Raw genomic sequence first — 26,096 nt, 5'->3', positions numbered from 1 at the left:
TAGGAATCACCTACACCACACCAAAAAGGAAAATACCTTGCATGAGAGCGCCCTAGCCCCCTAAAAGGCAATAAATGCTCACTTATCACATTAGAAGATAAGCACATCACAGAAATATCTGGACTAATTAATTTATTAACTCTCCTCACCTGAAAATTTGAAATAAGTCATTAGTATTAAATTTTGTTAAGAACCAAACTAGGCAATCACCTTACTCTTGAACTAAGTCTTAGCCTTCCAAACTACATTTTCCAAAGGAAAGGGAGAAGGGTCAAGGATTTAAATAAATGCATTACAGAAGATTCAGAAGAGAAGGTCCCAGTGTTATCCCCATGCCAAATACGTGTATCGCACCAGGGAAGAGGGACAAAAGAACCCAAAACTGCATGAAATTGACTAGTTTATCTACTTTTATCTTATTAAAATTTCAGAAAAAAATGGAGATCCCATGAAAGAGAACCAATCTCCAAATAAAAAGAAGCAACAGGAGCATTCTGCACGGAGGACTCTAAAAACAGGGAAACAAAACCGACAGAAAAGTTTCCAACCCAAGGATCCTTCCAAAAGCAAACAGCATTACCATTACCAATTTTGCACCAAGTAAGGAAAAAATACGTGAGATATTTGACAGATGAACTTCCAAGGACTTGCATGAATAAACACCTCCTCTAACATCATGATGAAGACCATACTTACTCATATATCCTTCTAACAAAAAGAGCTTGTTCGTAAAGAAGCTTTGACAACCATTTCCCACAAAAGCAATGTTTGTAGACACCAAATTTCCAAGACCCAAATCCCCTCTTTACTTAGGTCTCCTAACCGGCTCCCAATCGACAAGATGATTCCTGTTATAATCACCCATGCCAAACCAAAAGAAATCTCTCATCCTCTTCTAACCTCACAGCTACACAAATAGAAATCCTAAAAAGAGACAAAACATAATTCGGAATACTCAAGACAATAACTGGTAAGAATGTTGTGAGTCCTAGAGACCCTCTAAGTAGTCAACTCCACCATTTCACACTGATTCATATGAATCCTTGCTATGTCGCTCTTAGTCACACTAGCCCATAGGCCCAAAAGATTCATAAAAATTTTTTAAAATGCAAGCACCTTCCAAAAATTTACATCATCATCTTCCAAGAAAACAAAAAGATTTCCTGAGCAAGCTGAAGTGAAGACATTTCCTCATCCCTGCTGAGCATAAGCTCTTCAATCACACCTTGACATAAGCCCTTCAATCCCACCTTGACCTAAGCTTGTAAAACAATTCTGCTTAGCATATCAACCTATCCTGCAAACAAGAAAAGAAAAGGGGGATTCTCCTGCCACAACCCACAAGTAGCTCTAATCAATCCTTAGGCTAACCATTCGAAATCACATGCATCTTTGCAGAAGACATGCAATTGCATTGCTCAAAGCCTCCTTGAAACCCATAGTGAATGCCTTAGTCAAAACTAACAAAGAGACTAACAGCAACCAAAGACTTTCAAGACTTGGGAATAAGATCAACAAAAGCAGAATTGACACTCCTCTCAACCACCCAATTACCATGGAACTTGAGATAATATCTTTCTCAATCATCTCCCACTCTCTTGGAAAAAGGCAATCATGAAATCCATTAGATCTAGAGCCTTTTCTCTATCCATCACAGACATTTTCGCTTGGTCCTCCTCAACATCAAATGGTGTCTCTAACCAAAGATCTTTACCCTACCCAAAGGAACTCCAGTCAAGCCCTTTAATATTCAGCTATCCTATCCTCCCTTTGAATACAACTCTTAAACATCATGTTTGGTTTGCAGAATGAAATAGAGTAGGAATAGAATGGAATGAAAAATTAAATGGAGAACTTGAAATCAACTAATAAATTCAACTCCATTACACTTGATTCTTCCTATGTACCAAACATACAGTTAGTAATCAAGCGGCCCCTATTTGCTTGTGATCTCTCACCAGGAAGCTAGAGTCTAACTCCTAAATGAAACTCTTCCTCCTCTCATTAGCCACCCATGAAACAATCTGAAATTACAAGTTCCTAAATGGAACTCTTCCTCCTACCATGAGCATGAAAATATTCTCCCCTATGTCTTCTCCTTTCTTTGTTTCAGATGAACCATCCCAAACAAAAATCCCCTACAACCCAAAGTTCTTAATCATTGAACTAAAGCCCTTCAATTTCCTCAAAACTACCTGAAGCCTCTTCTTTATCCAGACTGTACAGCATCCGTATTGCACCCTTAAGAGTGATTCACTCCAGCTCAATGTAATTTGAAATATATTTTCAAGGATAAGTGCATCAATTATCATGTTCAATGTAATTTACATACGATCTTTTATTCTTGCCAATGCCCTATTGGAATCAAAAGAAACCATTCTGCAGCTCCCAGTTGGTGAGCCGCCTTTTGCCTAGAGAGGGTGGCCTAAGAAATCAGATTGAAGATCCCAAAGACATATCAAGACCTCTAATGTTCTTCAATGTCCGTCTCTTGATTCCTTAGTAAAGTGATTCTTCTGGTAGAGATGGTTTCAACTCATGGGCAAGTTTTCTCGCACCTGAAGGGACTGATGCAGACCTGACCAACTATGCGATCTTTGATGTGATGTGTTCTGAATCTGATTTTTGTCCTCAGTTTGGTTTTATTTTTCTATTCACAGATTCACTTTTATTTCTTAGTCATTTAGGTTTTTTAAAGGATATTTTAGTCACTGCACAATGCACATTTATTTCAAGTCATAAGACTTTTAAAGTAAGTCACCTTACCCTTTTTTATATAGAGAAAGAAATTTGTTAAGGTGAAATAATATACATGGAGATCAGTGATCTTAAACAATTCAAAGGAAAAAAAAAATACAACAAATAACAAAAAAAAATCAAATAAAATTAAAAAAAAAAATCAATCTTCTTGCCAGATTTACACTTTACAGCCCTTAGATTAATTCTAAATGAAGGACTAAGGTAGTTTATTTGCTAGGGAAACCCTAGAACCTTTTTAAAGGGTTGATTCAAATTGCATTCAATAACTTTTTGGATGAATTGTCATTAATTTACACCTGCTACGGCAGTTTTTCCCCTCCTTTTCTCCTAAGGATTGAGACATGGGTTTCTTGCTTTGGATCCTTTTCTCATTTCTCTTCACTCCCACACACAATTTACATTAACATAGCTACATCTAAACAAACACCTAATTATATAAGATCGAGTTGTGGACAAATAAAAAGAATTAAATAAGAACGGACTGCAAATACCAAAGTTTCTCTATTTAGTATTTCTCTACAACACCGTGACACAATGGTTGTCCCTTCATTACATTTCACACCTGATCTCTTTTTTTTTTTATAATAAAAGAAGCTATATTAAATAGAAAGAGAGAAGGTACTACGTGTGAGGACAAGAAGTCCACCAAATAACAACAAAAGAACATCAAAGAAAAAAGAAAGACAGAAAAAAAACACAAAATCACAAAATAAAAGTAGCCAATATTAACCAAGGAAACCCCTTTTCAAACCCTTTCCACCATAATTGACCAAGCTCTTCAAATTCACTAATTCCATTTGACCCTTTATCATTCTACTTTTGCCACTGTCCAATCGCACTTCATTTGCTCCAAAATCAGTCAACTTTAAATCCATTTTATCCAAAAGATCTTGAGCTTCTAACTCCTTAGGAATCTCTTCCATGGGTATAGGCATAGTTCCATCCCTGCCCTGTAAATTGTTAATCAGTCCATCATTTTCAAAAATAGCTCCCTCCAAACCTTCCAACAAGGGAGGATGAACAATAGATCGTTCTTCACAAGAATAAGAAACATACCCATATTGTCCTCGAATCTCACCCAACAACAATCTCCCACCAGAGTCGTCACTCTCTGAACCTGAAAAATACCCCCATTTCTGTACATCCTTCCCTTTACTTGCACCATTGCTATCCCAACCTCCTCCTTTGCATGAGTCTTCCACAATACTACTCTCCTTTAGAATCTCTCCTTAATATTTTTGCCACCGAGTCACCAAATTTTCAATCTTATCATCAAATACCTTCCTCACCTCAGCACCCATACGAGCTGCCTTCTGATGAGCATAAACCTTGTTTCCCCCCAATCTGTTAGAATTTGGACAAGAAACATCAGAATTCCCCCTCAAGGCAGCTTCTAATTTTTTACTCTTTTCCACCCTACCTTTTAGTCCCTCTTTAAAACTTGTCTCATCTTTAACACCACGAACTAGTTTCAAAACTAACCTGCTAATATTCTGGCTTGTTCCTAATCTTGTTCAGTTTGATTTCTAACTTGGAGAGCAAAGATTGTGAAAGGAGTCCATTATCAAAAACACATAGAGTCCTCCTTCCCACTATTCATCTCCTAAGTATTGGGAATGGTAGTTTGGGCCTGCCCATTATTGGGGTCCAGCAAGGAAGTACCTGAATCACCTTGTTCCTTCAGTGTGGAGCCCAAATGTGAGGTCCCCTCTTAAACTCCATATTACGGTCCACATCAGACTTACCTAAATATAGGGCCTTCTCAAATAAGTGGCCCAGTTTAGACAAGAGAGACATACCTCTTTTTCAATTATTTAGGCCAGGTCCAACACAAGGAAAAAACCACCCGGCTCACTTTTCAAGATCTCCTCCCTGAAAGCAACCCTAGCTGCCTCACAGAGAAGTGCAGATCCTGCCGGAACCCCAGCTTCGTTCGCATTCGGGTTGGTCAATCCTGGTCAGTTAGCGCTGGAAGCTGTCTTCGAAATCCCATAATCCTTCTTCGGTAGCACACCTCCACACCAACAGTACCGCTCTCCTCTTCCGACCTCCATACCCTAATACCCTCGCCTTCACCTCTTTTGCCTTCCTGCACCACCTGACTCCAGAGTCTGGAAGTGTTGAACCATGTGCAGCTACACCTCCACCTCCAAAAACCTTCTGAAATTCCCTAGCCTACTTGCAAAAATCACTCGCAAAGTTTCACCACCCGTTGCCCTTTGCTCTGCCTGAAATAAATACTGAAAAATTTTTACCTTTCCACCCCAACCCTAAGTCCAAAAAACCATTCAATTTATCATTCGATCCAACATATCCTACATCAGTTGTTTTCATAGTAACGAATGGACGAGAGGAGGAAAGAATTGTTTTGTGAGAGGGGAAGAAAGAGAGCGAGACATCCCAGGAGAACTAACTCCTGAGGTTGCTCTTATGTTGTAAATTTTGAGAACTCACCATAAACAAAATCCAATCCGCTCCATTTCCATTCCAGGCTAACCTATATTCTGTATTTTATTCAAGTCTCCGTTCCATCAATTCCAGGGTGCAGCCTTCCCTAGTAAAAATTTCTTGATCTAGATTGCATTTGATATGCTTTACAAACTAGCAACGCTACATTGGACAAAAGAAGGTCTACATTACAAGCCATGGGATTACCTTGGTTTCAACTCTCGAGCCCCTTCCTCTATTTAGAAAATAATAGGATGGATCATAAAAGAAACTTCTTGTGGGGCTGGCTAGGAAGTGGAGAGTTGAGACTGGCTTCAAACCATTCAATCATTTTTTGCAGATGACAATCTCGTTAGAAAACTATAATATCCTGGCTGCCTCAAAAAAAGACAAGCCCTTCCAACAGCTTTCAAATGCTAGAACTTCTATCAGTCCAGAAAACAAGACTATAAATTGAAGCACACGACAACAAAATCATTAAAATGGCTAACACTCCTAATACCACTATGCACTATTATTGCTGCTGCTACCACAATTATAAAATAAAAATCCTTGCTCTATTGGCTATTGCAATAAGGATATCTCATTCCGAGTCCCACATCAGATACAATAATGTGAAAGCATGTAGCTGTTCACCAAGTACCAAGTGTAATAAGTGTCCAAAAATATATAGCAACAGGAAAAAACAAATCAGAATACTAGTAATTGATAGTAATCGGAAGAGGAATACTCCATTTTAGCTTAATTTACCTTCTCATATGAACACAATGATTCACCATATAGTGAATCAAGGAAACAAAAAATTTACCTTGTTTTTTGATAAAGTATCAGGAGGTGACATAACTTTTGGCTGGACATAATTCTTTCCCCGATAAAATATTATAGTATTGTTTGGTTTTATATCAATCACAATGCCTTTGCTCAGCCGAGCAAGCTCTTCAGCATACACATGAACCTGCCCAGGCCTGCAAGGCTTGCAGACAACCTTTACAGTCTCATGTTTCTTCCAGTGAAGATGCATATTGAGAACAACACCACCAAACACTCCCCGCCTCCCAACTGGAACATAATTCTTCTTTTTCTCACCAGTACGCTTCAGATAAAACCTCTCTTCCTCAGTTAGAATTTCAGGATCATATGTCTCAACTGGAGCTTTGGGAACATCAAATTTCCTCAGCTTCTCAATTAACCAAGCTTCCTTTCGTTTAGCCTGAAGAGAATATATAAAAGATGAGAATTAAAATAGGAAAACCATTTACAAAATGGCAAATAAAATAGGCAAGTAAAGATTCAAGACTTGATTGACACAATCACATTCACAATATAACAGACCATGCCACAAGATATAAATATAACTTTTCCATACAATTTCAACAAAATATTCCAGTAAATCAGTGAGGTAAGGAAGCACATATGCAATCAGAGGATCCACAATCACACCATATAAAAAATGTGGTTCCCAAACAAAAACTTCCATGGCATGACGCCAACTTTTAATAAGATCAACATCTAGCTCCAATAGGTGTAATAACAAAACTAGAAAAAGAATAGACAAGCAAATGTTACTGTTCCTGAAGTTGATTAATGTCGCTTGTTAGACAAATAATGTGTCGCCTACCAACCACAGTTCCATAAAATTTCCATTTGACAATTGACAGTCCCACCATGGTGCAGAAAAATAAAAATATAATTGAAAATTTAATAAACTACAAATAGTTCACTCCGTCAATTGTAAGTTAAATTTTGTTAAAAACATAAAATTTACTAACACATTGTATGGATTAATTTTGTAAAAAAGAGATAAAATTAAACAAACATGGATGAATATCAAAAGAAATCAACGAACAAATTCACAAGATGCCCAACCTTTTCAAGTTTGTACCTAATCCTAACTTCCGGATTTGGAGATGTCATCTTCTTTTTTGCCTTCAAACGGTAGAATCTAAGTTCATTCAGTTTGGCTTTTTTAGACATCTTGACCCGTCTCTTCATCTTCTTTCCATTTGTTGAGTTTGAATTTTTATCATCTTGCTTCCCAATTGAAAATCGTACAACATCATTTTCTGTTTTCACCTCAAACAATGCACTGCTCATGGATCTAGCATGTAGCCACTTCATGACAACACCATGGCACCCGAACAAATTTGATCTCTGCTCCAATAAATAATTTAATGAAGATTCACCAAGAAAAGATTTCTCTGTACTGTAGCTTTTCTGATGTGCAAATGTAATGTGAGTAAGAAAATTTGTAAGTAGATTGCCTTGGTGCAATATTGACCAATTTGAGGCAATATTAGCAGATGTGAGACAACGGTACCAGAGTAAAGAATCCCTGCAGTATAAGCATATATTATCTATAATTAAAGGCCTTCCAAATTAAAGAAGGCATGAGAGATAAAGTTCAAAATCTCCAAGAAGCAAAATTCCATGTCTCTTTCAAAGATTGAAATTGATCTGAATACTAGGAATTTTTTTTAATCCTGGTTTTTTTAGATAATAAAAAAATTCTATTAAAATAGCATAATTACAATGAAATAAGGATAAGAAATCACCCAATTAAAAACACAAACTATAAAAAGGAAAAACTAAAAAATTACATCAAAGCTGCTCCCTAATCCCTTCGAATGTTGAACAGTAAACAACCCCAAAAACCCCAAAAGAATGAGCCCAGAAAGAAGCAAGAAAAATAACTTTCTCCCAAAGCAATCTTGGAGAGGTCTCTTGATTTTTAAAAACTCTACCATTCCTTTTCACCTGAAGCAACCACAAAATTGTAAAAACAGCAGTCCCAAAATATCCTCTCTCTCTCTCTCTTCTTCTTCCAAAAGCCCCAAAACTTCACTTTCAAAAAAACCTTGTTTATTTTTAATAGTCACCCAAAATGTTCACATCAACAAAGGCAAATATTAAGGCTCCATTTGCTTTCTAATTTGATAAGAAATACAAAACATAGTAGGGCATTGAAGAATTAAACTATAAACAATTTCTCTTGAAATCCAACAAGAAAAGACTCCTCTTTCTGAAGATTCCAACTGCATTAAAAGGAACATTTATGAATCCTAAACTACGCTTAAAATGTAAACAAAAACTCAAACAGAAATCTAAATATGTAATTTGATAGCTTAAAAATTAACATAATATACAAGTACACCTCTTCACCTACTAAAATTTGACAAAATCACAACAGTTCTGTTACTTGCTGGTTTGTAGAAAAAAAAACATGCATCAATTAGGTATTAATTTGATTCATGTCATTGTTTACTTTTGATGTTCACTTATACAAAATCCTCAACAAAAGAAGCATCACTGCCACAAGAACTACAATCAAGACCATGACTTAGAGCCGAAGGTTTAAACTATAGCTATCTGTCCTCATTAGTAACAGCAACATAGGCAAAAATAACAAGAAGAATACTATAAGGTAAATATAGTAGCAATAACAATAATAAGGAATTTTGATGCACAATGCCACAGCCAAAGTGGAGTTCATGTCCACTGCTACACCGCACAATCAAAAAGTCTATTGTATAACTTGATATACATTAGTGGCTCAGCACCTAACAACTTAATCTTTTAGGTGTAGTAGCGACAGCATGGTAAAAGAGCTCTGGTTCAGGATGACTTTAAGTCATGTAATCCATGTGTTTCCTTGTTATGTCCATGATAGCGCACTTTGTTCTATTTGTGTTTGTGCATCCATTCAAATCCAGTTGTTTGTCTCTTTATGTATGAGATATTATTGCAGATGAGGAGGAATATTGGTTGGTTTGATATACAATGTTGAACAGCCAGATAACAACTTAAGCTTTTAGGTAAAGGGGTGGCAAAACAAAATATTTCTATGCCTTGAAGCCACAATCTTGGAAGGGAGCAACCTTACCAATTCTGCACCAAATCTTGCCTCAGATAAAGGTAAAGACATGTGATTACACAATCTGGCTGAAACAAAAGATGCCTCAAAAAAACATAAATTTCCCAATATGAAGTTTTTGCTTCATGATATCTCCAAGAATATAACCAATGAAGTTGTTGATGCCTACATTACGGATGGGAAAAGAGGAGCAATGTGCAAGCTGGATATGGAGAAGGCTTTTGACCACGTTAACTGGAGTTTCCTGCTGTACATTCTTAGAAGAATGGGTTTTGGGGAATCTTGGTGCAGATGGATCCGGCAGTGTATATCAACACCACTTTTATGGTTCTGGTTAATGGCTGCTCTACTGATTTCTTCAGATCGTCTTGCTGTCTAAGGCAAGGTGACCCCCTTTCCCCCCTTCTATTTATCATGGACATGGAAGTGCTGAGTCCTATAATAACTAGTGCAAATGAAGGTGGCCTTTTAAAGGGTCTTAGCATTGGAAGGTACAACGATTCTATGGAAATCACCCACCTACTCGTTGCGGATGACACTACCATCTTTTGTAAGGATGGACCAGAGCAAATTCTTAATCTTAGATGCATCCTCCTCAGTTTTGAAGTGGTTTCAGGCTTAAAAGTGAATCCGTGCAGAAGTGAAATCATTCCATCGAGGACTGGCGATCATGGTCCTTTTACTAGCAAGGTATACTTGGCTGCAAACTTGGTGCCTTTCCTACCACCTATCTCAGCCTCCCTTTGGGAGAAAAGTTTAAGAACAAGGATATTTGAGATCCGATTATTGACAGGTTCGAAAAGAAACTCGCTTGTTGGAAAAGGAAGTTTGGGTCTTTACTAAATAAGGTCGGAGTCAAGTTATCATTTAAATCTAATAAATCGGTTCACTCCTAACAGTAAGTTTGTGGGTGTTGGAAGTTTCACTTTTGCAACTTTTTGTCAACAAGTGGCAGACAGTAGACTCACTCTCATTAAAAGTACTCTATCCAATCTGCCAGTTTACTTCATGTCTCTCTTCCCTATCCATAGTACAGTGGCCAAGAGATTCGAGGGTATCCAAAGATGATTCCTTTGGGTGAACACGGATGAGGTTTTCAAATATCATCTTGTTAAATGGGGGAATGGTCAAACAACCTTTACAAAAGTGTGGCCTTGGCCTCAGATCCATCATTATCTTTAATAAAGCCCTTTCGAGGAAATGGCTTTGAAGATTCATGACAGAGAAAAATCACCTCTGGAGGGATGTCATTGCTGTCAAGTATGTTCTCTAACTCTCTATCATAATGGTTGGACCTCAAAAGCTTCACAGAAGCACATGGTACAGTTGTTTGGAGATATATCAGAAGGGGATAGGAGAATTTCTTCCCCCTCATCTATTTCCATGTGGAGAATGGAGCTGATGTTTTCTTCTGGCATGATATTGGTGTGGTAATTCACAACTCAGCTCCTCTTTCCTTTCCATATTCAGATTTGTGAGCAACAAAGATGCCCTTATTAGCCAACACTGGAGTTCCCCAGTCAAGGGATTGTTCGGGATATTCCTTTGAATGGAAATGCTTTTGATTGGGAACTTGATATTCTTACAGATTTTTCCAGCAGTCTCTATAAGTCTCATCGTCAAGCCAGTCCCAAGGAGCCCGAATGGGCTTTGAGGAAAGATGGGAACTTCATTGTCAGCTCTTTCTATAAACAACTTAGTTCTCTGGCTCAGAGCAGCACAAACTTCCCTTGGAAGCTGATTTGGAAAACGGCAGCCCCTTCAAGGGTTGCCTTCTTCACATGGGAAGCTACTCTCGCAACAATCTTCAGAAAAAAGGTACCACTCTTGTCAATAGATGCTTTTTATGTTTGGAACAGGAGGAATAGATTGATCACGTACTCATGCATTGGTCATGGACCAAGAAATTGCAGAACTTAGCTATCTTCATTGTAAATCAAAAATGGGTCACTGCAGCTACAGTGGGAGCTGAACTGTGGGCTTGGACAGGGATCAGATCTAGAAGGACAGGAGAAGATCTCTCTCCCTCATTCCCCTTGCTATTTTCTGGGTCATGTGGAGAGAAAGGAATAGAAGAGCCTCTCAAGGAATTATTTCTCCTATTCAAGCTATCATGGACCATTGGATTGCTATTATCTCTAGTTGAAAGGGACCTGATGCAGGGGCAGCATCAAGGTTCTGCAGCCATGGAGAAATATAAGAGAGGAAGGAAGGGGAATGGAGGAGAGAAGAGATACAAGGGGAAAATTCACGTTCAATTAAATTCACATTCATCAATAACTGCCTACAACATGGCTTTCACACACTACTAAAAAGAATGCCTCTAAACATAAGAAATTACACACATATCCTTAAAACTACGTTACATTACAAACATACCCTTAGAATACACAATTACTACAAACAAGCCCACAACATAAATAATCCTAATACAAGCAACTACACAAATATGCTTAAACAACTAGATAAGTAAGCACATTTGGGTTTCGGACCCAATAAACCATTCACCCTATTTTTGACATAGGCATCCTAATTGGGTCGAAATGATCCATACAGATAGCCGCTTCTTGTCCTACATCAATTCCCTCCTTCTAGAAAGAACTCAACTCCGTCAATTTGGGGAAAAAACCAAGGAGTCCATCACCATGAATAGAGTCATCTCGTATCATAAGAAAGGAACCAGCAGTATGCTTCAACTTGGTGGGTGGAAGAATTCGTTATGGCATCAACTTATACTTCTTTCTGTCAATGTAGAGAGAATAAGAATTATCATATCCATCATGCTTCACCTTCCAATCAAATAACCATAGTTGGCCCAAAGGAATGCGACAAATTTTGATAGGAAGGATATCACATTGCGCCGTCTCCAAAATGGAACCAATCTTGAAGATAAGTAAGCAGTGATCATGGAACTTCAAGTGGGTATTATTCACCCAAGCAATTTTGTATGGTTCGGGGTGAGGCTCAACTTCCAAATTTAACTTCACAGCTTCTTCAGGAACTACATTTGTGCAACTACCAGGATCAATAAACAAAGTACAAAGTTGTTTTTGGCATATCACTTGAGTTTGAAAGATGTTGGTCCGCCTTATAATCCTCTATCCCTTTAACCTTGTGGGAAGAGAGCATATGTCGAAGCACTAAACAAGTTCTCAAATTGCCATCATCATCTAAGTCACTTGGAACTTCTCTTTCAGCTTTAACTACTTGAGTATCATCATCTTCATCTTCTTCCTTTTCTGCAACAGCCATGAATCGGTTAGGCCATTGTGCAGCTTGATGTCCAAAACCTTGACATTTAAAGCATTTGTGTGATGGTTGACTCTTAGAAGTTGTTCCAGAATGCTCAGGAGTCTTCCAAGAAGCATTAGTCTGAACACCTCTACCCAATTGCTCAATTGTCTTCTCTCGTACCACTCCACTAGTACTCTTCTCAAATCGAAGGGCTGATGTCTAGGAGGATTCCGTTGCATGTCCCCCTCAATCTGAGTGGCAACCTATGCTGCATCCCCAACTGTGATAAGACGACATGCAGCAAGTTTGGAGGCTATAGTTGGCTTCAACCCTTTTCCGTACAAAGCTATCATAACATCCTCTTTCCATTCTATATCGGCACAAGCAGCCAAGTGATAGAATCTACTAGTGTACTCCATCATTGTCATTTCTTCTTGCTTCAAATCAAAGAGCTGGAGATGAACATGTTGCTGATAATTAGGAGGGACAAATTGGTCGTGCATGGCTCGCTTCATCTCATCCCATGTTCTAATCTCACCAAATCTCCTTCTTCTAAAGATTTCCTTTGTTTAGTCCACCAAATTTGTGCAGTTCCCTTCAATTTTGATTCAGCAAAGTACAACTTTCTAGCCTCATTCATGTCATGCCATCGAAAATAGTACTCCAACGAATACACCCAATCATCAAATTCATCAGGAGAACCATCACCATTAAAATCTGAGACTTCTAGTTTAATACCCTTACTCAAATGATTATTTCGGCCTTCACACAACTCAAAAGCATGAGGGACAGCCGCTATTCCACCATCTTGTTTGGTAGGAAATCCCATGGGCCTTTTACCTAAGGCTGCAAGTTCGGTTGTTAGCCTATTCAAAGCACCAATAATAGTCTCCAAAGCATTTTCTATATTTTGTACCCTACCGGATAACAGCCCCACCTTTGCAGACAATTCAACATTGGTCACCAGGATGCACTTATATGAAGCAAATCACAAACCTCACTTTCAATTATTTAAAATAATCTTCAAGCCACCTTTAATCTTGAGCGTCACACAAAAATGAAACAAATTCACTAGAAAAACTCACAAATAGCAGCAATAAAACCTGACTTTTGATGCTGGTGGCGACAATTTCTAGGGTTTTGTGCCAAATTATTGCACTTGCTTACACAATTTCAACTTAGGAACCAAAATATCATGCTGCAAATGAAAATATCATGAGAAAACACCAATTTCTCGTGGCTGGGAACCAATTTCTCGTGATTCTGGCAGCAGGACATAAGTCCAGCAGAATCTCACTTGCAGTCGCCGGCATGTGGGGCGCGTGAGTCACCAGCGGCAACTTTCCGGTGATTCTGGTGAGTGGTAGATCAAAAGGTGGTGAGTCAAATGGGGGTGGTGGTGTGTCAAGAGAAACTCCAGCAATGGTAGATCTTGAAGGGGGCAGTGGCAGGAGAACTTCAGGTGGAGCGTGGGGCTTCACAGGCGGTCAGTTGGTGATGAAATTTTGAGGGGAAAGGTTTCAGGGGGTTCTGTTTTTGGTGGTATGGGTGGTGTTGTAGGATGGTGGCTGGGAAGTAATGTCTGAAGAAAAGGGGACACAGCTGGAATTTTCTAAAAAACTCTGAAACTGCAGAACTGCTTTCCATTTTTATTTTTTTTTAACTGAAATTTCAGAAAGGAAATGATGAGACGAGAGAGTAACAGAGAAGAAGAGATTAATGGAGAGATTGGAAGATGAAGAAGAACAACAAGAAAAGAAGAAGAAGATCAAAGAAACAGAGAGATTAATTGCTGGACAGAGACTGCTGCAAGTAGAGGAGATAGCAACAGAATTTAGAAATCAGAGAGTTGAGAGAATTATGGGAGAGAACTAAGAGAACAAGAAGAAGAGAAACAGAAAAGAAGAAGAGGACAGACTGCTGCTGGACAGCAGCGAATTATGGACAGATCAAAAACAGAGAAGAGGAAGAGAAGAGGAGAGGAGGAGGAGAGTGAGGGAGAATGGGTGGACTGAAATGGAAGAATGGATATCGTGTTTGGGCTCTGATAACAAATGATGCAGGGGCAGCATCAAGGTTCTGCAGCCATGGAGAAATTAGAAGATAGGAAGGAAGGCGAAGGGAGGAGAGAGGAGGTACAAGGGGAAAATTCACGTTCAATTCAATTCACATTCATCAATAACTGCCTACAACATGGCTTTCACACAACCATATGAAATTACACACACATCCCTAAAACTACATTACATTACAAACATACCCCTAGAATACACAACTACTACAAACACGCTCCCAACATAAATAATCCTAATACAAGCAACTACACATATATAAACAACTAAATAACTAAGCACATTTGGGTTTCGGACCCAACAAATCGTTCACCCTATTCTTTGACATAGGCCTCCTAATTGGGTCGAAATTATTCATCCAAATAGCTGCTTCTCGTCCTACATCAAGACCCCTTTGTAATCCTTGATTTTCTTGATACTTTTCAGTAAGGATGTTTCTTTCTTGTTGTTTCGTTGTACTTGGGTGTCATCCCTTTGATGCCTTGTTTTATGTAGTTTTTTTTTGCTGATACAGAAAAAACATAAGGCATAGTCATTTTTCATCCTTAAAATATGACCAAAAAAACCCAATAAAAAAAGAACAAGCAAACAAAAAAACAACAAACAAAACAAAAGAATAGGAGAAATCTATAATAAATATATGTGTCTATGCTGTCGTGGAGTAGCTTAACCCTGCTAGTGTAACGGTGTTGGCCCAACTCTAGTGAGGTATTGTCCACTTTGGCCCACTAGCCTCACAATTTTGTCCAATAAAAAGGCACATATCTTAGGTATAGAAGCCCAAGATAACGCTAGTACATGTCCAATGTGGGATCATGATAGGCTCTCCCTTTTGATCTCTAACGCCATCTCACTATAGGATCCACCCACATGACAGTAACCCCCAAGGTAGATCAAATGTAACACTCTCGGCCCAATTCCATTGAGGTATTGTCCGCTTTAACCCATTGGCCTCACAGTTTTGTACCATAAAAGGTGTCTCTCATAGTTGGAGCTCAAACCATCCTTATATAAGCCCAAAATCTCCCTAGTACATGTCTAATGTGGAATCATGACACTAAGCCCTATCACAAATGCATGATGCCAAAATTTTCCCAATTTAAAACTTTTAGCAAGAACATTGCTTCTTGCTATCTTAGGGTGCCAACTACTTGCAAAAAATAGAATGTAATAAATATGGCAACGAGTTTTTTCAAATGCTCCTCAATTAGGAGAAGATTCCAGATCAGAGAGTAAATCAAATGATAAGCATACCAGATGGTAAGGAGGCCTTTGTGTGGAAGAACTTCCTTAAAATGTTGGAGTGTCGTGCAGAGGGGAGCAAAGTAGGTGAGGCAAGCATGCGTCTCATGCATTCATAAGCACAGGTGCAGCCACATGTTTAGAATGTGATTCTGCAAATGTGAGCCATGGTCTCCAACCTTTGGGGCACAAGCAAATGATTTCCAATCGTTTACAAGCCCCTTGGTGGTGGCAATGGAGGTTTTCTGAGAAGGAGAGAAAAGGAAGGAAGGGGCTCAATATTAGTAATTTACATCAAGTCAAGAAATCAGGGATGCTGCCAGAAGATTCTCTTCTCTGCAAGGTAAAACTTTTCAAGCATGATAGTAGGAGAAAGAAGTATATCTTAGATTGTGCAGCTAAAAGCCTAAAACCAAAGTAAGGTATCTTAAGAGGAGTCAAGTTGGGTCATCATCAAGAGTAGTAGGCCATATAATTTAGGCCTAAGGAGGACACTTATACAAGGAGGTCTCACCCTCTCACAAATGCATAATCCATTGGTGGGCCTAAAACTCTCATTAGGTTAGAATTTCAAGCACTCGTAGCAGATCTAAAGAGGTTGTCTTCCAAAATAGGTCCAAGCGGCAAGGAGATGTAATGCAAAGTTGTATCCTTTTGGAACTACGGCATGCGGAGAAGGAACAAGGGAGCTTTTCATTGATGATTGTTCATTTTGGTGTTAGTCACCTATTAGAGGCCCATGCGAAGGCGGAGAAGACAATGAGGGCTGGTGGATGAATTGAAGAAGAAGGAGAAGAAAATTCTTTTGTCCAATCACTTTGAGTCTCTTGCGATTGGAGAAGATGATGTGGTGGGTGAGTCTATTCAAGTAACAATTTTGAGGAGGGATCTGTTACAAGAGTGTTAAACAGTCTTGTACTTCCATTGCGAGGAAAATCTACAAGACAAAGGGCACTTAGAGCCAGAGGAGCCAGAGAGGGAAGGGAAGGACTGAACTTTAAGATCTCAGCACCAAACATTCATGGCAATAATGTTGTCAAGGGAGTTCATTGTATGGATGAAGTTTGGATTTTGGGCGAACCGAGCCAAACTCAAACAAGGATTAGTTGTAATGCTTCTCCCCCCTATAGTTCCTAATTCGATTTCCAAATATCAAATCCAGCACCACTAAGGTGACCCCTTCTAGCCCTATGTTCTTCACCAGCCAAACCACTCTCTCCTCCCATCTAGAAATGCACCTTATGCGAATCAATGTAGCCTCTTCTATTTCACAAGAGGCAGGGCAACCTTCCAATTGTAACCCAATTAGAGTCGGGCTGGTAGTTGAACTCATTCATGTCTTACAGAAGTTAGAACAGCAATAATAACATTCTTTCTTTCATTTATGTTACTAAAAACATCCTCTTCTTCTTTCAATAACAAAATAAATCTACTAAAGAGAAAAACTAATTACAAAGAACGGAGGATAAGAATCCTCCCAAAAAGAAACAGAAAAACAACCCAAACTGAAAAAAGAACAACTACATCTAAGCTGCCATCCAATCTCTCTGGATATCAGACAGCGTTAGACCCCCAAATAACCCAAAAGAGTGTGCCCAAAAAGACGCAAAAAAAGTTGTTTTTCTCCCAAAGTGAAAAATAGAAGTCTTCTGATTTTTGAAAGTTCAAGCATTCCTTTTGAAACAGAGCACCCACAGCACTGTAAAAACTGCAAATTCCCAAAAAGTCCTTCCTCATTTGTTCTTCCCAAAACCCCAAAACTTCACCACTAAAATTATGAAAAAAAACCAGAGCCATCCAATCCTGTCCCGAAAAAAAATTGTTCCGCATGTATGTCGCAACCTTAAGATGAAGAAAGATATGGCTAGAAGTCTCATTTGACTTACTACACACCATCCAAATGCCTGGACTAAGGGCTTTGTAAGGCCTACTTATCAGTAACTCAATGTTCATACTGATCTTGTCGAGAATTAGAGTCCATATGTAGCCCAGATTTTAAATAGAACCTCTGCTTTCCAAACAGCTTTGTTTAGAAGGAAGGGACTATGACTTGTGGATTTAGTAAGATTAGGAAAGAAACATTTTGAAGAGGAAGAACCCAAAGTGTCCCCAATCCAAAACCTTGTGTCCCCCCGCCCCCCGGGGTGAATTTTGCAAGAAAGAGCCCAACACACCCAGCAAAAAAGTTAACTCATCAACCTCTCTTTCATTGAGACTCCTAAAAAAGTGGAAATCTAAAGAAAAAGAGCCCCACTCATTGAAATAAAATGCTGAAATTGGTGCCTCATGAATTGAAGAAAGTCTAAATAAGCGCGGTACCAACAACTCCAACTAAGACTCACCAACCCAAATATCTTCCTAGAAACGAATTACATCCCCAAACCCCGCCTTGAAACATGTGAAAGGAAAGAAAAGGCGAGTTATCTGTGAAACAAACTTCCAAGGGCCTGCATGAGTAGCATTGCAAATCCCCCTAAAATCCCACCCATTCTTGCGCATTCCATATTTACTCTTTACTAATTGATGCCAAAAAGAATTAGATTCTAAAGAAATCCTTCATAACCATTTAAAGAGATTTGTTAGATACCACATTAGCAAGCCCTTGACACACACACACACACACCCCATCATTACTTAAGCCTCCTAACAACATCCCAATTCCCAGCTGACAAGGTGATATTATAATCCCCAATACCCAACCACGAGAAATCCCTCATAATCTTCTCCAAGCTACCCTAGAAGGTAATTTGAGAAGGGATAAAAAAAATTTGCACAAGTATTGACAAGGAAGCATTAATAGGAGTGATTCTACCCCTTAGCGAGAGACAAGCCTTCTTCCATACCTTTTATTTTTTGCCTACTCTCTTGATCACTACATCTCAAAAAATATCAAATAGAGGATTAACCCAAGAGGTAGACCAACTTATGGTAAAGGCTAAAACATGAGAACCACTAAACCACTCTTAGACATATTCATCTTCAACCCTAAAATTTTTATCAAAAATTATAATAAAAATATGAACCTTCTGGAATTTCTCAACATCATTACCAAGGATAAAAGTAACTATCATGCCTTTTTTTGATGAATCATATAGTCAAGTGATTTCATCGACGGATAAAATTATCAAATGAATTGTAATTACAAAAAAATGGTGTCATCTGCAAAGTGAAGATGAAACACCTCCACTTTCTCCCTACCTACAAAAAGATTGCTAGTCACCCCCAAATCTTGAGCTTGAAAAACCATCCTACTCAAAACATCCACGCTTCCATTTTGTTTTTACAAACTTCAATTTATTCATAAAAATTAGAAACCCATCTCCCCCTGAAAACGACCCTCTCTCCATCAATTCTTAAAGCAATCTCAAGGAGAAGGATGCGTCAACCACATATTTTAAAACCTACAAGGGAAAGTGCCCCTTTGAATGCAAATAGCATGCGACAACACCAAGTAGTGATCCAAAAACAACCTAACTAAGATCTCTTGAGAAATATTTAGGGAACATGTTTTCCCAATCATTGGTGAAGAAGAAACGATCAAGATAGGAAAAACCAAGCCTACCTCCTGAACCCACACTGTAAAATGACTATTAGCCCATGCAACATCCATAAGCCCAATTCTCAAATAAAGGAGTAGAACATCCCTATTCCTTATAATACTAATCACTCTAGAATTCACCAACCCCAGCCTATCACTACGAACCAAATGACATTGAAATCACCCCCCCCCCCCCCCAAACACCCAATGCGGGCTACAAATGCCAAACTGACTAGTGACTAGATGGCTTATCAAAAAAAGAAACGCATGGAAGAAAAATGCTGTTCAAATGTTGTCCCTTTTTTTTAGCCCGCTGATGGACCAATTTCCCGGAATCCTGTGCCCCATCCAACATATTGGGAACTCGAAATGGAAATGAATTCAAATGCAGTCCCAAATTCAAATCTGGACCCCTGAATCCAGGCCAAGCACAAGCTTGAACACAATTTCAGTTAAAATTAAATAAACGAATTCCAAAATATTCAATGCTGGATTAATGTTTGCAAATGGCAAGGCAAGTTGCAATAAGTGGAACAGGCAGGGATTAATGTTCTGCAGCGGGTAATCCCATGTGTAGCCTGTCCTTCGCTCACGAACTCAAGGCCGCCTGTAGCACCTTCAAGCACCTCCACTCTCACCAGTCGCCATTGAAATTGGCGGACATTGCTTTTACACAGGCTTCCAGATTACTCGACAAAAGTGGGCGGTAATAGCATAATTCCAGTTTAAAATTCAAAAAAGAGAGAAGAGGGGAATAAAAGGCTGCATAGAGAATCAGAGACAGTGGGGCACAACACAAACCACAAATTTCAGGGCAACTCAATAGGAAGAAAAATCATTCACCGAAAGGCAATCAGGTAAATCCCTCTTCCATTCTGTTTATTTTCTTTCCGTGTGTGTGCGTGTGTTGTGTTACCTTGCATATAAAGGAAGAGAAATAAAATTTAAAAATTTAAAAAAGAAAAACCTGGACGCCACTGCCGTCAGCCGCCGCAGCGCCATCGCCGGCGCTCGTCGCACCACCACCATTGCATTCGGCCAGCTAGAACCTCCGCTTGCATGGCAGGTTTAAAAACCCGGAAAAGCAAGAAAGGGGAGAAAAGATAATGAGAGAGAGAGGGGATGGAGAAAAAGCAAGAAAGATTGCAAAAGCACGTTGAAACCAAAAGGGAATCTGGAGAGAGAGAGAGAGAGCAGCCCCTGTACTTGAAAGTGGATTAATTTTTTATCTTTATTTTTTTAGAAGTTCTTTCTGAATCTATGATATTATTTATAATATTTTGTTATTCCCTTAAATAATATTATGCTTTAAATTAACTTTTCCAAAGACACCTTAAATTTAGAGTTATATTAAATTTAGATAAGTTTATATATAAAATGATATTGAAATTCGTCGAAATTCAGCCAAATATCTAAATTCAATATCCAAAATCATACTTTCAAACACTACCTTTTTTATTTTAATTTTATCTAAATGCATCTTTGCTTGCTAATTTAAAAAGTTTTGACAAATTTAAATTTATATTTTCCAGTTGATTCAATTCTAGAGGAAAAAAAATTCGTCGTGAATGCTTAAAAGTAAAATATTTTAAAAACGTTTACACAAGTAATTTGTAAAATAAATGCCTAAAATATAAGACTATCTTTGGTTTGCAAAATGCCTATTTTAATAAATAAATTAATTAGAACATATTAGTTATAATTAGTTATATAATATAAAAAAAAAAAGATAAATGTAATCATAAAACAAGTAATAATGTGAAGCTTGTTATCGTAAACAAAAATTGCATGTTGGCTGAAATAATAAGAAGTACATAAGAGTTATTACTTAAATTTCAAAGATCTTTTTTTTTTTCTGATTACATAGGAACTCTAGCCACCAACAAATCCTTCGAACTCTCTGATGCAGCATCAACCTATGGATCAACGTCTTCCCCCTAGGTCTCGCTAATCAGGTAAAGTCCGGAATGCGAACACGGCTTCTGTGCATCAGTTGGACGTTCAGCTAACCCGACCCCCGGGACACATCTCCATTACCATCCACGGTCCCCGCTGGCTCACAGAAAACTCTCACTATCCACGATTCCCGCTAGCTCATAGAGCGAACTCTCACCATTCACGGTCTCCGCTGGCTCACAGAGTAAATTCTCACCATCCACAGGTACTACTGGTTCCGTGAGTATATCAACCTGAAATTGAACCTCCAATACTCCTTCTTACATACTGATGCTTTTTTTATAAAAGAAGATATGCTCCGGGAATAAGATCTTTAATATGAATATGTGTCTTTTATGTAAGGAGATAGCTCTTCAAATATACCTATTGAAATGGGCACATGTTTTTCTTCTTGATTTTCAGCGTACCTTTAGTTTTCCAACCAAGTTTTATAGAAATTGGTCACCAGGTCAATCAAATCAACCACCTAGAATGGAGAAATTAGAATTAATGTGAACTGGAGTTGACCTATCTAGTTCAAACCAACATCAAGTAATATGCATTCACAACCCTCCAAATGCCAAATTGAATTTCTTTGATTCTTAATTTTTTTTATTTATTCAACTAATTTATAATTGGTTGACATTGAACTTTTAAATATAAATGTAGTTTCTAGAAATAATGAAATATCAAGTGCTAAATCTCACTACGATTTTTAGGCATCCAAGATCAATTCAAATTCAAAATAAAATTAAAATACTGATTTTCTAAATCATTGATTATTTTATTTATGTGTTGTTATATGTTGATGGTATTCTTATTGCTCTTAACAACTATCTGTTAGGGCCGAAAGAGTCTATAAGTGTGTTTGATACACATAGGTGAGCACCAACTTGACTTAAAAGCTTAAACTTATCGGGTATTGGGCCCAAAAGCCCTATTCGGATCCATCCCAGGCCTAGATGATTCTTATTGGTCTCGGTCACACACTTGGTCCTCCAACTATATTAGCATGTCAGGAGAATAAGTTTCATGTCTCGACTTTTACGATGTCACTGACCTAGAGTTACGAACCATCGGCTCTAATACTACTTGTTAGGACCGGAGGAGTCCATAGGTGTACTAGATATAGATAGGTGAGCACCAACTTAACCCAAAATCTTAAACCATATTGGGTATTGGGCCCAACCATATATATAAGTACTCATCATCCACTCAAATTTTTCAATGTAGGACAAACTCACAAGTGAAATTTTCAACACTATTTTGAAATAGGCAGGTTAAAAAGCTTTTTTGATAAAGAAATTTAAAATAAAAGATTAAATGCAATGAAAAACCATTTTTGGCATAAAGACTCACAAGAACCGAGAAGAAAGATTATTATATTTGACAAAAAAATGTTAAAAAATGTTGGAATTTGTGTATTCCAAAGAGGGGGGTGAATTTGGTATTTAAAACTTTTCTCCTATATCAATTCAAATTCCACAAACAATATTACACAAGCTTAGGGTCTTTCTGTATAATCATAAACTCAATTAAATATTCAAACAATCAAACACATGTACTGCATATAATAAATTAAACATAAAACATACATGTACAAAAATTGAAAGTGCGAAAAAATAAAGTTGCACCAGATATGTTATCGGGGTTCGGCCAATATTGTCTACGTCCCCGCCTCAAGCTCACAAGTAAGAGGATTCCACTAAGATTGCTCACTTATGGATAGAGCGACACCGTTTACAACACCTTACTAGGATAGCGCACCTAGTTCTCCTAACTGGGTTTGAACCAGTCCGGTGCTCTCCTAACCGAATCTGAGCAAGTCCGAGACTATTCACAGGGTTAATCACCCTCTTTCAACGAACACGTACAGAATACAATAGATATTCAAATATTTTTGTATATAAACAAATGTGCTTCTTACACTAAGTAGATGTGTACAACAATAAGCACAAAATACACTCACATATGATATGAATTAAAGTTCAATGTGAGAATGTGTATTTTTCACTCAAAAATATTTCTCAATAAAGACCGAGTGTGAAAAATAATTTTCTTACTAACAAGAGTGAGACACCTTCCAAACAAAGGTATTAAAATAAGAATATGCTCAAGGTACTCTTTTTAATATGCCAAGAGTTTTCTCAATAACTAGTTTTTTCAAATAAAGTTTAGGAGAACTAGAATTCTTGCTCAAAAATAATTTTACAATGAAAAATATATGAGTCTTTGAAGTTTTGCAATATGTGTGCAAGATTCACAAGCAATAAACAAGTTTTCTCCAAAGATATATATATATATATATATATATATATATATATATATCAATGAATATATATGAAGAAAACTTTGATTTACTCTCAAAAATAAGATTTGAAAGAATAAACAAGATATGAGATAAACAATATGATATGTAAAAACAAATGCCCATGAAAAATATAATGTTCTCTTGAAAATAGATTTTTCAAAGTAATAATAAAGAGAGGATAAAAAATGAGTTTAAAATTTTGAGAGAATTTTTTTTTAATGATTTTTGCTAATCTTGTGTTAATTAAGCCAAATGAAGGGGTATATATATATATCAATGAATATATATGAAGAAAACTTCGATTTACTCTCAAAAATAAGATTTTAAAGAATAAACAAGATATGAGAGTAAACAATATGATATGTAAAAACAAATGCCCAAGAAAAATATAACGTTCCCTTGAAAATAGATTTTTCAAAATAATAATAAAGAGAGGATAAAAATTGAGTATAAAATTTGAGAGAATTTTTTTTTAATGATTTTTGCTAATCCTGTGTTAATTAAGCCAAATGAAGGGGTATATATAATTTTTCCAAAAATATAATCCTTGGGGACTCAAAGGGTATTTTTGAAAATGTTTAAAAAGGTTTAATTAAAAATAACCCAATTTAACCACGATAAAAATCTCGCCAACCCGAGAGATTCGATCGACCATATTCAAGGTTCGATCGACCATATTGCTATGTTCGATCGATCGTGACACTTTTGAACTGCAGATATGGTCCACCGTCTCGAGGCAATTTTGAACCCTTCGTAAGTTTGGTTGACCATAGCTAAGGTTCGGTTAACCGCTCATATGGTTTAGTCGACTGTGGCCAATTTGAACTACACAACTAGTCGGCCGAACAGTTTGGGTGTCAAACACGTGTTGCTTCGGTCGACTGAGATATTTATACTGCCAAGGGTTCAGTCGACCGAGGCTTAGTCTTTTCAGCCAACAACGTGTTTGGTTGACCAAGCTGGTTATTACCAGAATGGTTCGGTCGACCGAGGCTATACAAAAGTACAATTTTAGCCCTAATTATGACCCAAAAAATCACGTCGGTCAACCTCCCTACGGTCAGTCTATGGTCATATTGAGCTTATATCCACATCATGCATGTCATGCATTATATTACATACCAAATTAAAAACTAAATACAATACAATGAAATTTAAATGTCTTCTTCATCTTTTACTAGTCACTTTATGGAGTACGCCAGGTATGTGTGCATTAAGATCCGTCTTGGGCTCCATTTCCCTTAATCCGTATGTGTGTGCTGAAATATATGTGTGTGCTGAAATATGAATCTGTTCACAAACTAAATACACATATAAGATACAGATGTTTTGTCAGCATCAAAATAGGAATTGGACTCAAAAAGTCAACAAAAAAGTTTTAGAGCATTTCGCCATAGAAAAATTTCAAACTAGTTAGTACTCCACTTACTAATTACTTGTTATTGTGTCTCCACAACTAGACAAATAAATTAATTAAATACTGCACGTTCCTTATTTTAGTGTAGTTGGAAGTCTATGAATAGTATGATTTGTACCCATCTAGACCTTTTACATGCAATTAGCGTTGTAAGTATACACATGGCTAATCCATATGAAGAGCATTAACAAATTATCAAATGGATAGCTCAATATTTAAGAGGTATTTATGATACTTGTTTAGATTTCAAGGCATAGGTTCTATATTATTGGTTATGTTGATTTAGAATTTGTGAAGGATCTTGACAAAAGAAGATCCATTAGTAGTTATAAGGCAAGCTTATAGCATGTTATTGCATTACCCAATATCTAGAGAGAATATATGACAATAGAAGTGATTGAAGAAACTATCTAGTTGAGGGGATGGATTGATGAGCTATACATCTTGTTGGGATAAAATTATAATTCATTGACATCAAGAATGTTATTCATTTGAATGAAATCAAATATTTCATAAAATGACAAAGCTTGATGTGTTTATAAGAAAAAAATATTATAAAGAAAATTGACACTATTGATAATCTTGTAGATACGTTGAAATGGTTATTGGCATCAATCAAGTTTAAGTATTGTTTGGACTTGATTGGAATTTGCAGTTTTTAAAATATGTCCCATGGGGGAACATGAAAAGACAAAAGAATAAAATCATAATCCCATATGTGACTGCAGGGGAAAATTTGTTACGATAGACTAACTTTATATGAATGCTCTCATTTTCTCTCCATGTTTTGCTCATTGCACTCATGTTTCATATTCAATAAAGGAGTTATTTTGTAGTAAAAGAGGATTTTTTATCTCATTCAAAAAAAGAGTTATTTGATTAAGTAGAAGAAATTTAAGGAGAGGAGGAGAAAAAAACAATAAAAGAATGCGGACTTCAAGAGGTGGTTGATTTGCCTGAGGGAAAGTTAATTTGTCTCCCTTGACTTGAGAATAAATTATTCTTTTAGAAATGTATTTATAGGTGCCTTTTTAGGGTTTTCTTAGCGCGTAATGGAGCATTACATGGAAAAAGTGAGTATTTGATGGGTGCTTATATATATGGTGTAGCGCAATACCCAATAGGCTTAAGCTTTTGGGTCAAGTTGGTGCTCACCCATGTGTATCAAACACACTTATGGACTCCTTCGGTTTTAACAAGTGGTATCAGAGCCGACGGTTCATAATGCTGGGTGTGAGAGTGTGTGACCGAGGCTAAGAAGGATCATC

At 37.4% G+C, this 26,096-nt stretch overlaps 1 protein-coding gene across 6 annotated transcripts in view; it reads right to left on the bottom strand.

Moving 5' to 3' along the window:
* The window catches only part of LOC131163653 (uncharacterized CRM domain-containing protein At3g25440, chloroplastic), a 38,645-nt gene extending 18,237 nt beyond the window's left edge, over positions 1–20,408 (bottom strand). For 4 of the 6 annotated variants that reach the window (XR_009139080.1, XR_009139081.1, XM_058120294.1 and 1 more), the window contains exons 1-3: positions 20,133–20,408; positions 7,075–7,540; positions 6,017–6,418 (exon numbers count right to left, since the gene is read on the bottom strand). Coding sequence is in view for 4 of the 6 variants with exons in the window: in XM_058120294.1 (XP_057976277.1) it covers positions 6,017–6,418; positions 7,075–7,540; positions 20,133–20,194 (930 nt within the window). In the remaining 2 variants the exon portion in view is untranslated. The remainder of the gene's footprint in view (positions 1–6,016; positions 6,419–7,074; positions 7,541–20,132) is intronic. The other 2 variants (XM_058120292.1, XM_058120296.1) reach the window with 2 other exon arrangements.
* Positions 20,409–26,096: the final 5,688 nt, after the last annotated feature.

Source organism: Malania oleifera, chromosome 9 (assembly GCF_029873635.1).
Source record: "Malania oleifera isolate guangnan ecotype guangnan chromosome 9, ASM2987363v1, whole genome shotgun sequence".
Classification (NCBI taxonomy): domain Eukaryota; kingdom Viridiplantae; phylum Streptophyta; class Magnoliopsida; order Santalales; family Ximeniaceae; genus Malania; species Malania oleifera.
The sequence above is the reverse complement of the archived record's forward strand: the minus strand, read 5'-3'. Positions and strand labels throughout refer to the sequence as shown.